The 13,219-nt window shown below is 48.3% G+C and overlaps 2 protein-coding genes across 2 annotated transcripts in view; one reads left to right on the forward strand and one right to left on the reverse strand.

The window, feature by feature from the left end:
• Nudc (nuclear distribution C, dynein complex regulator) overlaps positions 1–13,219 on the reverse strand; it is a 36,542-nt gene that overhangs the window by 22,787 nt on the left and 536 nt on the right. The window lies entirely within an intron of this gene.
• On the forward strand, positions 3,694–6,035 carry Nr0b2 (nuclear receptor subfamily 0 group B member 2). The gene is made up of 2 exons (XM_004850679.4): positions 3,694–4,301; positions 5,562–6,035. Exons 1-2 carry the CDS (start codon positions 3,761–3,763, stop codon positions 5,801–5,803), a joined length of 783 nt encoding a protein of 260 aa, XP_004850736.4. The 5' UTR covers positions 3,694–3,760; the 3' UTR covers positions 5,804–6,035.

A 13,219-nucleotide genomic window follows, 5' to 3' on the forward strand; every position in this document is an offset into this window, starting at 1 on the left:
TCCATGTTAGCTTCTGATCTCTGATACTGGACTCAGATTACTGAGAACAGGGCTGGCTCTCCCTCTTTGGACTGGGGACAACTGAGGGTCAGCCCAGAACAGGACTCATCTCTTCTATCAGAATATGGTCTCTGAGGGCTTCCCTGTATCACTCCAGTCAGATTTCAGGTTCCCAAAGTCAGGACTGTATCTCTCCAGACTGAGGTCAGGGCCTAGAATGAGGGCAGCTGATGGCCCATCATTCTCTCTGATGCCAGCTTCGAACCTCTAAAAGCAAATGACCTCCATCAGACTTCAGGCTTTATTTTTTGTTTGTTTGTTTTTGTTTTATTTATTTATTTATTTTTGGTACCGGGGATCGAACTTGGGACCTTGCGATTGTGAAGCAGGCAGTGGAACCACTGAGCTAAATCCCCGGCCCCAGCCTTGAGGCTTTAGAGACCCAGCAAGGCTTTTCCTTACCCTCAGGAACTCCAAGATGGAGGCCCCAGTCTTCAGGCCACACATAGAGCTCAGAGAACAATAATTTCTCACAGGGCAAAAAAATCGCCAAGACATGACCCCAGGGACCTACCTGACAGCCCACCAGAGGGCCTCTCCCTCTTCAACTTCTTCTTCTGGAGAACAGAAGTGACAGGAACCATGGTGACAAGTGCCATCCTCTACAGAGCACTTGCTGTGTGTCCTCACAGACTCCAAGGAAAGGCACTGTGAGAGCAGATTTCCCATGAGGCTAAACTAAGAGGCTAAGGATGTGCATGTATCTCAGAAGTGGAGTGCTTGCCTGGTGGGGGTGAGGCCCTGGTTTCCATGCTCAGCCCTACAAATTTAGGGCCCTGAACTTACACACAGGCCATCTTAGGCACTAGGAAAAGTCCCAGCAATGTCTTCATAGATCAAATATATATACTTTTTTCTTTTTTGCTTGAAGAAGTAAAAATTTTAAACTACAATTAGTTAAGATCACTGTTTTTGCCCACTCTATCTGACTTTCTCTAGATCTGCTGATGTCAAAGAGGCCACAAGGACTCTCAGCTCCAACTAAAGGGAAGTTTAGGTGGAGATGCATTTAGTTTGGACTTGGTGGGGTAGAGTTAGATGGCTGGTGTCCCTGGAGCTGTCCTGGTGTAGACAGAAATAATCTAGAAATAATCCTATAATTTGCTGTGTGCCATGACCGACTCTGTGGAGAGCCAGAGGTTTCATCCCAACATAAATGAGTCCCAGCACACCGGAAATTCTTTCCATCATCATATGTATATATTGTCTTTTCATAGTGACACTAACTCAGAAAGGAAGTTCTCTCTCAGAAGGAAAATACAGAATATATATTATCATTAGTCTTAGATGTTCTTTGCATAGCTTTCTTTTCTTTTTACTTTAGTACTGGGGCTTGAACCCAGGGCCTTTGTGCTGAGCTACCTCCCCATCGTAGTTTTTACTTTTTATTGAGACAGGGTCTTGCTAAGTTGCCCAATTTGGGATTGAATGTGTGCTCTTTCTCCTTAGCCTTCCAGAATACTGGGACTATAGGCCTATGCCACAATCTCTTATTTTTGGGGTGCTGGGGATGAAACCCAGGGCTTCTCAATGCTGGGAACTGAGCTACAACCACTGAGCTACACCCTCAGCCCTAGTTTTCCTTCTTTCTTTCTTTCCTTATTTTTTGAAAGGAATTACACTAAGTACATTTTATCAAAATTCCTACCACAAGAGCCAGGCCCTGGTAGTACATGCTTGTAATCACAGCACTTGGGAGGCTGAGACAGCAGGATTGCTTTGAGTTCAAAGCCAACCTCGGCTACATAGTGAATCCAAGGCCAACCTGTACTACATATGAAACCTGTCTCAAAAAACCAAAATCAAAATGAAACAAAACAAACAAACAAAATTCCTACCACACGTTTATAAACAGTACTACAAATAGCAAATGTCTATGTGTGAAATGTTTTATGTATCTCAACTCTCAAGAATAATCTCTATTTTTGTGATGCCAGGGATTGAACCCAGGGTCTCACTTATGCTAGGCAAGTGCTCTACAATTGAACTATATACCCTTAACCCAGAATCAGAGCTCTTTGGAGTACTGGTTCATTCTAGGAGCTTGAAAAGTTGGTATCTTGTTATAGGAGAAAACAAGGGAATGTTCACAGAATGATGGGAATGTGTCAAAAAGATACAGACTCCAGGCCAGGTGCAGTGGCACACACCTGTAATCCCAGCTACTTGGAGGTTGAGGCAGGACGATCACAAGTTTGAGCCTATCCTGGGCAATTTAGCGACTTATCAAGACCCTGCCTCAAAACGAAAAATAAAATGGGCTGAAGATGTAGCTTGGTGTGTGTTCCTGGGTTCAGTCCCCAACACAAGAAAAAAAAATCCACAAAAGATGTGTGCCTGCTGGTCTGCTGTGCTTCATTCTTCAGGAGAGGAGAACAGGAAGCTAAGCCCTCATCCTCTAAGCCACCCCCGTCACCACGGCAGCCCTGCAGGCAGCCTTATTGTCCCAGAAGCTCTGAGGCTCAGAGATGACTGAGGATCATCCCCAAATCACTCACCTGGGACATGATGGCCCCAGGAGCAGATGCCAGGGCTAGCAGCGTCAGAGCCTCTCTCCCCATCCAGGGCACCAGGGCCACAGAAGGCCTGCCAGGCCGGGCTGGCCAAGGTCCAGGGACACAGCCCAGCTGAGGACCTCCCACCCTTCCCTCCCCCACACCCCTGAAACCTAGGGCCCAAACCACAGGTGTGCAGGTTTGCATACCAGGCAGCAGCAAGGGACAAGGCAGCAGCCTCTCTGTGAAACTCAGTCTCTGTCTGCACAATTAAGCCAGATGATAGGGAGGAGCAAACAAGGACTTTGAGGTCAGATAGATCTGAGCTCTGTCCCTTCCTGTCAGAGTGACCTTGGGCAAAGCACTTCACCTTTTCTTCACAGAGGAAAAATCTATGCTGCAGGGAAGCTCTCAATAGTAGAGTGGAATGTGACTGACATGTAGTAGGTGCTCAATAAATGGCAGCTGTGTTTGGTGGTCATTCATAGCCCAGCCTTTTAGGAGCTGCAGGAGTCCAAGCTGGGGTCAGGGCTCTGAAAGACCTTATCCCTACAGGGCCCCCAGAAGTGGAGTCAGAGGAAGGGGCCTCTTGAATGTACTTTGGGCAAAGTCCTCCCAGCCCCCAGGGTCCTGGCTCCCTTCCCTGCAGCCTGTTCCTTACCTACAACAGGAGCAGGGCCCCAAGGTTAGGCAAACAACTAGAGATAAGGGACTTCCAGGCTGGGCCTTGCATTCAAGGCTTGTCCAGCTCTGCAGCTGGCTTCCTGGCTTAGAGAGAACCCTGGGCTTGTGCGCACATTCAGAGTGGGCACCAATAGAACACCAGTCACAGCCACCTGCTGATTGTGCACCTGAGGCCTTGGTGCCCTGGTACAGCCTGGGTTAATGACCCTGTTTATCTGCTTGAGTCATCTGATAAGGGACAGCCGGGCAGCGGGCAGGCAGTCCTGTGCCCTGCACCAGCCACTTCATTGACTGAGGAGATAACAATGCCACGTGGAGCTCCCAATGTCCCCTCCCCCACCACTTTCCTATCGGTCCTGCCAGGGTCAGTGTGTGCACATTATATTTTTTCAATGAACATGACTTCTAGAGTCAAGGTTATCGGGCCATTCCCCTTCCCGCCCACTGGGGATATAAATAGCACCCACGCCATAGCTCAGAGGGCCAGAGAGCTAGGAAGAACTAAGAGCAGGTTTCCAATCATGAGCTCCAGCCAGCCAGGAGCCTGCCCATGCCAGGGTGCTGTGGGCCGTCCAGCCATTCTGCATGCACTCCTGAGCCCTGGCCTAAGGGCCAGGCCCCCGGCACCCCCATCCCGCAGCCGTTGCCAGTGTAGGCAGCACCGCCCTGTCCGCCTGTGTGCTCCTCACCGCACCTGCCGGGAGGCCTTGGATGTCCTGGCTAAGACGGTGGCCTTCCTCAGAAACTTGCCATCCTTCTGCCAGCTGCCTCCTCAAGACCAGCGTCGGCTGCTGCAGGGATGCTGGGGCCCCCTCTTCCTGCTTGGGTTGGCCCAAGACACTGTGACCTTTGAGGTGGCTGAGGCACCAGTGCCCAGCATACTCAAGAAGATCCTGCTGGAGGAGCCCAGCAGCAGTTCTGGCAGCAGCCAGATGCCTGACAGGCCCCAGCCCTCGATGGCTGCTGTGCAGTGGCTTCAGTGCTGCCTGGAGTCCTTCTGGAGCCTTGAGCTGGGCCCTAAGGAGTACGCCTACCTGAAAGGAACCATCCTCTTCAATCCAGGTGAGCTCCCAGACAAGGCCATGAGGGGAGGGCACAGGGTACCACCAGATCTTCTGTGGTCCTCATTACCACCAAATAGCATCCCACAGAAAATGCCCAGAGAGGCTAAGTAACTAGCTGAAGTTCTCATGGCCAGGTAGAGACAGAGAACTGATGGGAACTTAGGTCTGTTCACTCTGGAGACTGGCCTTGGCCACTGGGCCTGAGAAGTCTGCTCTGAGCCTTAGGGAGTGTGGGAGGGGGAGACGGGAAGGGGCAGCTGTGTCCCTGTCTTGTCTTCAAGGGCAGACTGTGTGGTGATGTTCTGAAGGTTAAACTCCTCCAAGGAGATCATGTAAATAAGAGGAATGGAAGGGAGGGAGTGCTTGTGAAACCCAGCCAGGGGAACCAGGGATGGAGAGTGTGTGCCCACCGCAAGCCCCACCTAGCAGTGGCAGAAAGCACAGTGATCCATGGTAATAACAGCAAATACCAATGTTACACGTGCCATATGTTAGGCCTCATTCTAAAGGAGTGTTTTTTTGTTTTTGGTGAGTGTTTTGTTTTATTATTATTATTATTATTATTATTATTATTATTATTATTATTTTGGTACTGGGGATCGAACTGGGGACCTTGCACTTGCAAGGCAGGCGGCGGAACCACTGAGCTAAATCCCTGGCCCTTGTTTTGTTTTATGAGACAGAGTCTTACTATGTAGTTCAGGCTGGTCTTGAACTCACTATGTAGCCCACACTAGCCTCGAACTCACAGTGATCCTCCTGCCTCAGCCTCCCAGGTGCTGGATTATAAGCATGCACTACCACATCCTGCTTCTAAGGGTTTTACATATACTGGCTCATTAAAGACTCATAACGAGACAGGTATTAATCCTCATTTTACAGATGAAGAAACTGAGGGATGAAGATTAAGTAACTTGCCCAAGGTTATTCAGCTAATAAGTGTCAGTACTGGGACTAGATCCCAGGCAGCCTGTTTCTCAACCATTATTATATATTACTCTAGAAATGGGAGGAGTGACTAAAATGATAAATAATGCAGGCCTGGAAGGCCAAGAAAAGGTGGCAGGGATTTGGGAAGATAGTCCAGTAGCAGAGAACTTACCTGGCATGTGAGAGGTTCTGGGGTCCAGCCCTAGCACTGTAATGAGAAAGGGGTCACTGAAAGGCATCTGCTGGTGGCTTCAGACCCTGGAGCAGCTTCGTTCTTCGGTGGCTGGGTACGGGTGCTCACCAGCACTGTTCACCTCTCTGCTTGCAGATGTGCCAGGCCTCCACGCCTCCCCCCACATCGGGCACCTGCAGCAGGAGGCTCACTGGGCGCTGTGTGAAGTCCTGGAGCCCTGGCACCCGGCAGGCCAGGGCCGTTTGGCCCGTGTCCTCCTCACAGCCTCCACTCTCAAGAGCATTGCCCCCAGCCTCCTTGGGGACCTCTTCTTCCGCCCTATCATTGGAGACGTGGACATCGCTGGACTTCTTGAGGATATGCTTTTGCTGAGGTGACCTGAGAGGGCAGGCACCCCAGGAGCAGCTTGGACCTTGTTGGTTTGGACACAGTGCTACAGTCATCTAGCAGGGCTTTGTTGGTTCCCAGAGCCTCAGGGCCAAGACTTCCATCCCCTCCTGGAACGGGGATGGACGTTTAGGCTGCTCGTTTGTGTCAGAATTCCTACTGACTTTTTACAGAACTGAATTAAGTTATTGTTTTTGTAATAAAAGGTGTAACACCCTTGGAGCCTGATACTGTAGTTTGTGCACATGGAAGGGGCCATCTTAGCTCCACTCTGCCCCTAACAGAGGGAGCCCAAGGGGGAAGAACCGTGAGGAGCACAGGAGCCAGCTTTGGGCAACTGCAGTATTGCTTCATCAGAGTGGGGTGGTAATTTCATTTCTGGGGGTGAAACTGACCTTATGCCTGGTCTAAATCCAAGGGATGGTATCAGTTCAAAACTTCATCACCTCCTTGCCTTTATCCTTGGAGGAAGGGGTTTCTCTCCTCGTCCTCAAATCTTCCAAGCCGCTCCTGGGTTCCTTCTTCCTGTGGGCTTCCTCTCACCTCAGGAAAAGTGGGGTCACAGCTAGGCAGGAAACAGACTATTTCCATGTGGAAACAGACAAGATTACTGTGATTTTCTGCAGTTTGGGAACATTCACTTTCCCCCATTTCTGCAGCTGACAAAAGAGAATGGTCCAGGGCCGAGATGTAGATCAGTGGCACAGCGCCTGCCTTGCAAGCACAAGGTCCTGAGTTTGATCCCTCGTACAAAAAAAGAGAAAAAAAGAAAGAGAAAGAAAAAAGAAAGAAAGAAAGAAAGAAAGAAAGAAAGAAAGAAAGAAAGAAAGAAAGAAAGAATGGTCCATTATTCTCTCAATTCTAGGGGATCTGGGACCCAGGTCCCAGGGCTGGCTTGGAAGCATCTCGGACATTGAGGCAGCACAGGGATGAGATGGCTCACAACAACAGGGCCACACCAGCTGTCAAAGTCTGAAACACTCCCATGACAGTTTGTTCACAGCCACTGCCCTGAGCTCCTGGGTCCCCTTCCACTGGCCCTCTGCCCAGCCCCCATCCTGGAACTCTCCTCCTGGACATTCAGCCCTGGCCTCGGGCACTGCTCCATTCAGAGAATGGTTTGGTCCGTTCCGATTGGTCAGTGTCTACACCTCCATGCTTGCTAAATATTCTGATCCAGTTGCAGGGTGACTGACCTCCAGGGTGGGCAGGAGGAAATGATAACAACACACATGCCTATAGGGCTTTCCGGCCTCCTCCTTTCTCCAGCAGTAAGGCCTGCTCTGACCATGCCCCACCCCTTTGCCACCAGTTTGGATTCTTCTCACAGGGGCTAGGTTAATTATTGCTTAGTGAGAGGTCGTTCTTTCAAGGACAACAGTCTAGAAGTCATCATTCAGGCCTTTCTCAAGGGCCCCAGGTTAGCACCATGCTAAACTGGCCATGTATGCAGGATAGCACCCAGTACCAGCAGAAGACACCCCTGTCCCTTACCTACTTTCCCACTCGCAAGCAACCTGGACACATTCACTCAGGACCATGCAGCAGACCCAAACACATTCCCACAACAGACCCATGCACCCAAGCCGCATGGTACAGTTCCGCCCCCAAAGGTGGGACACAGAACGCAGGGACACCCTTACACTCCTCATCCTCCCTATGTTATGGCAAACAAAGAGAAAAGTGGCCCTCCAAGGAGGCAGACCCAGTGTCTGCACATCATCAGGGTCTACCCAGAGCTCGGAAATCCAGGACAAACTATCCTGCCTAGCATCTACCTCAACTAACCAATCATTCCCTTTCCCTGTGGTGACCCCAACATCCAACTGTCTCTCCATCAGTGCCCCCAGCCAGGACCTAATCAAATCCCCTAAAAGAAGCATTTTTTAGAGGGCTGGGGATTTAGCTCAGTGGTGCCGCTGCCTGCCTTGAAAACACAAGGTCCTGAGTTTGATCCCTGGTACCAAAAGAAGCATCCTTTAGAGCCCAGAACAGGCCTTGTGCTCCCCACCTCCCACCTGAGGCCTGAGCCTTAGCTGCTCTGGTGCACACCAGCCGCTCTAACCTCACCCATGCAAGGATTTGGGGTCATTCTATGACTTTGATATCCATTCACTGAGAACCTCAATTAGCTGAATCCTCAGGCTGTCTTCCTGCCTCTTACCCGCTCCTCCTCCAACCTCAACAAAGCATTAAGGAGCAGGTCCTCCATGCCGCAACCCCTGCTTTTCCCTGCAACTTATTTCATTTTTCCATCATCCAAATAACTTCCCTTTATTACCTCTATCTTGTCTTTTGCAAATTTCATCCCTTCTCTTTCTTTTTTTTTTTTTTTTGGTGTATGTGTGGCGGGGGTGAACCGAGGATCGAACTCCAGTCCTTGCGCTTGTGCGGCAGACGCCAGAACCACTGAGCTAAATCCCTGGCCCACTTGGCCCTTTTTTAGTTTTTATTTTGACACAAGGTCTCATCAACTTGCTAAATATCCCAGGCTGGGCTTTAACTTGCAATCTTCTTTCCCTAGTCTCCTAGCATGCTGGAATTTGGGATTACAGGTGTTCATCACAACACTTAGCCCTTTTTTTTAAGACAAGGCTAGTCCAGGCCTTTTTTTTTAAATAGTCCAGGCTACCCTTAAACTCACAATGTAGCTTACAGTGCCCTCAAAGTTGAGATCCTCCCGTCTCAGCCTCCTATGTGCTGGATTGCAGGTGTGTACTAGTGAGCTCAGCCTCTTGTATTTAGTCATTCCTTGGGTCCTACCTCTAAGTCTTGTGCCAGGAATATAAAGACAAATATGACAAAACTAAAGAGATGATTATGGTACCATGTAATGAAGATAATGCTCTGTCCAGGAACTTCAGGCTTTCCAAAGGGAGAGGACTGTGTCTCCGTCATCGGCATCCTAAGGTGGAACCTATGTTTCACTTCCAGGGAGGTGAAAGGAGGAAACAGGCCCAGATGAGGTCTGTGACTCATTCCAGGTCTGGGCTGATCACTGTTTGTGCAGGGCATTGAGCTCAGACCCTGAGACCTGAGTGATTTTGGAGGCCAGGTGCTTGCCACTGGCACAGGCTGAGTGAGTCACGGCCAGGATCAGCCTGTCTGGAGCCAACTCAGCCACTGTTTTCTGACCATCTATTCAGCCATGATCCCTGCCCTCCAGCCCAGCCAGCGGTGACTCAGTGGAGAGCAAGAGAGTGGACGTGGCTCTGGTACCATTTTATTGCCATCATTACCGCTATCTTCAGTAGCCAACTCACGGGCTGCCTATGAAGTCAGGCAGCTGATGTGAGCTGTTCCCTGCACCTTCCTGTTCTGCCCTTAGGGCATCTGCATATCCTAAAACCTACAATGGCAAAAAGCTAATGCTTATTATCTATCCTCTGTTTTCTCATTCCGTTACTCAGGGTCTCTTGACATTCACTTGTATCAGACCCTCTGCTAGATGCCCAGGATTGAGGAGGAAAAAAAAAAAAAAAAAAGTCCCTACACTCTCGGAACATCCTATTCATGGGAGAGGAAGACACGGCTGATGTACAATGGGAAGCAGCAATGACTAAGTCTATTACAGGTTTGAAAAAGGCTTCACCCAAGTGATGACTGTTTTGAGAATGAACAGGGGTTTGCAAGGGACAGCATTCCAGAGGGAATGACAAATGCAAAGGCACAGAGACCTCAGACAGCACAGGGCGACACTGCTAGTGGCCTTGCCCAGGCAGGGCTCAGGGCAGCTAAAGATGGGCCTGGAGAGGCAGACAGGAACTGCGTCACAGAATGAGATAGCACAGAAAGGAAACTCCAGAGATGCTGGTGGAAGAGGCAAGGCAAAGGTGTCCGGGGAATCGAGGTTAACAAAGGAAACACTGGTGCCCCAAGAAAAGGCCAGGCTGTGGGATGCTGAAGAGTCAGGGACATGGCCAGGTGCGGTGGTGCACGCCTGTAACCCCAGCTACTCAGAAAGTGGAGGCAGCAGGATGGAAAGTTGGAGGTCTGTCGGGAGGATTTCTACATAAATTTTGGGGAAAAATAATTTCATAATTAAAGTATGACTATGGCTGTCTAAGGCCCAATGTTGCCTTGCCTGAGAGCCAGCCATGGCATGCAGAAACATAACTCCGTTTTGCCTCCAGTCACAGCTGAGGCCTCAATGGTCTGTGAAGCTATGGCTCTCAATGGCAAAATAACAGCAGCTGAAGACATTGTGGTTCCTTGAGAGTCCAGTAGTAATACAAAAAAGAAAGGTTTCACCTGGGGAGGGACAAGTTTCTTATCAGTTTAACTCATCCCACCTACTGAGGTGGGAATACTCTCACTTCTGCCCTCATCATGAGATTTACATCAGCACAGGATCAGACATAAGATCATTGCTGCCCCCCTAAATCACTCGATACTCCCTCCAATTATTGTATATACCCAATTAATAGTGTCTAGAGGGTCTTTTCTTTGCCCACCCTGAGGCACTGACCTCCCGGCCCCCCATATACCTTGAAATTACACAAGTCTCTATTGTCTTTTTCCTCTTTAGCTCTCGCCTTCCCCCTTTCTAGGTAGTCAGAGGATTCATCCTCCTCCAATAGAGGCCAATTTGGACAGTATAGCTAGAGAGCATGTTTTGAAATTCCAGAAAAAAAAAATATGGATCAGGTTGGGAGTATAGCTCAACAATAGAGCACTTGCCTAACTGAGCCCGGGGCCAGCAAAGCAACAACAAAGAGCAAAGTGCAGAGTCAGGGGTGATCAACTGAAGAATAAATAACAAGGAGACTCCTTCTCTACATACCATTATAAGGCAAATAAGAGTAAAAAATGAAGTTGTGTGTGTGTGTGTGTGTTACTGGCAATCAAACCCAGGGGTATTTTACCACTGAGCTACACACCCAGCCCTTTAAAAAAATTTTTTATTTTGAGACAGGGTTCACTAAATTGTCTTGCAGAGACTCAAACTTGCAACACACCTGCCTCAGCCTCCCTCAGTGCTGGAAATCCAGGTGTGTGCCACCATGCCCAGCTAAATATGAAGTCCTGATTATCTTTAGGTTTAAATTATTGATGAGAAATAGGATCTGTGTATCCTTCCAGGGATGTGGCCCTACTGTCTTTGGAGGAAGATCTAGCCACACTAAGCGACCCATTTCCATGTCAGTCCTGGGAATATTAATTCTATCAATGATGATTTACCAAGACTGCTATTTATTGAGCACCACGCTGGGGTCTGGAAATTTAGTTCCACAAATGGAACTTGTGAATAAGTATAAGAATATGACTTGATCACCTAACGGCTTTCCCAGAGCACATCATCTTTTTTGGCTTTATTTGCTGAAGTACTTATTTTTCAATTTTCAGATTTTTTTTCTAGTACCGGGGATGGAACTCAGGACCTTGCACTTTCAAGGCAGGTGCAGTGTCACTGAGCTAATCCCCAGCCACAATTTTCAGGGTTTTTTTTTTGGTACTGGGGGTTGAACTCAGGTCCTTGTGCTTGCGCAACAGGTGGCAAAACCACTAAGCTAAATCCCCAGCCCACACAATTTTCAGATTTTTAAAAGATTAGTTTCAACTAAATCCTTTCTGTATAATATACAGAAAAAGTACATAAATTGCAATATCACAAAATGAATACATCCCTCTAATCATTACCCAGTTCAAGAAATAGAGCACTGGAGTTGTGAGGTTGGATAGAAGAAATAAAAAGCTGGGTGTGGTGGGCACACCTGGGATATCAACACTGAGAAGCTGAGACAGCAGGATCACCAAGAGTTTGAGGTCAGCCTGAGCTACATAATGAGTTTAAGGCCATCCCAAACTACATAGTGAGCTCCTGTCTTCTAATTTTAAAAAGCCATTGGGAAGCTGGGCCTGGTGCATACACCCAGCTACTCAGGAGACTAAGGCAGGTGGACTGCAAGTTCAAGACTAGCCTGGAAAATTTAGAAAGACCCTGTCTCAAAATAAAAAATAAAAAGGGGTAGGGATGTAGCTCAGTGGTAGCATCCCCCTGGGTCTCATCCCCAGGACTGCATGTTTTTTAAAGGTGGAGGTGGGTGGTGATGCAGTTCTTTCATAGGGAAAAAGGAAGAAGGTTAGAAGAACTGGCTATAAGGAAGTGAATGGCTGAGAGGCATGACAGGTCTGTTGGCTGGAGAATGTTTTACCCTGAAGTCCACCTGTTCTCAGGAGGGAGTGCTGAGGAGCAGTTGTGTACTGCTAAGGATGGGCCAAAGTTCAGGGACCCAGGGGAAGGACAGAAGCTAAACCAAAGTTTAGTGAACAAGCATTTGTTTTGATTGATCAATGGGGACAAGAAGTTCATTTAAGCTTTTATGAGGCAAAGAACTGGAATTTTGAATCTGTATCTGGCCTTGTCCTAGATAAGTAAAGGGGCATCCACGAGCCTTATCTAAGTCATACTGGGGGAGCATGTTTCTTTGCAGTAAACTGTGTTCCAGAACACAAAAGTGTGGGGGTGGTGAGGGGTCTTTAACCTTTCCTGTTTTCCAGAATCACAGGGCTTAGGTCAAGTTCCACACTGTTATTACATCTCCTGGTAAACGTGTACAAGAATTCCTTAAAGATCTCTGCTACAAGTAGAATTGCTGAGTCAAAAGATACACTTCACTTTTAAGACGCCAGATTGTTTTGCAAAGTAGTTATCAATTAACACTTCCAATGGATGACAGTTCCAGTTGCATGTGGTCACTGATACTAGAGGTTTTTTAAGTTTTGCCAATGTGGTGGATGTAAAGTGAGTTTCATTGCTTTTCCCTCATTACTGAGGTTATTTTATCTCACTATGGAACATAGTGTTTCCTCTTCTATAAAGCATCTTTCCACTTTTTTTTTCCTCCCCAGTACAGGGACTGAGCCCAGCCCTTTCTGTGTCCCAACCCCTTTCTTTCCTTTTTTGTTTTGTTTTAAAAATCTTCCTGCCTCAGCTTTCCACAGTGCTGGTGTGCCACCATGGGCAACAGGCCCATTTTTCTATTGGGTTGTTTTATTGTTTTCTTACGGATCTATGGAAACGCATCAATATTTTGGACCTTGAGAGCTTGTTTGGAGGTTCTAGCAGGTGAGTGCAGCTACTCATAATATACCCTTGTCCTCCTCTATGCTGCAGTCCTCCTTCCTCTCTGCGGGGAGCACGCAGCTTCGGGAGGCAGGCACACGGAGCGGTGAGGGAGGAAGGGGACACCCGCCTAGCCAGCCAGATCAGCCAAATCAACTCTGGCGATCAATGAGGTGACAGATATCACAGCCAGATCGCCTTCATATCCATCAATATTTTGGAAGAATAAATGGAGGCTAAAAAGGTTCTGAACTGAGGAAGACTAAGATTTGGGAGACCCACAGCTAAGTATCTTAAAAGTGACTTCTGCAGGCCTGTTACAGTATCTGAGGCTCACTAG

Source organism: Heterocephalus glaber, unplaced genomic scaffold (genome assembly GCF_053883595.1).
Source record: "Heterocephalus glaber isolate CG9 unplaced genomic scaffold, H.glaber_assembly_v1.0 deba00001452, whole genome shotgun sequence".
NCBI classification, from domain to species: domain Eukaryota; kingdom Metazoa; phylum Chordata; class Mammalia; order Rodentia; family Bathyergidae; genus Heterocephalus; species Heterocephalus glaber.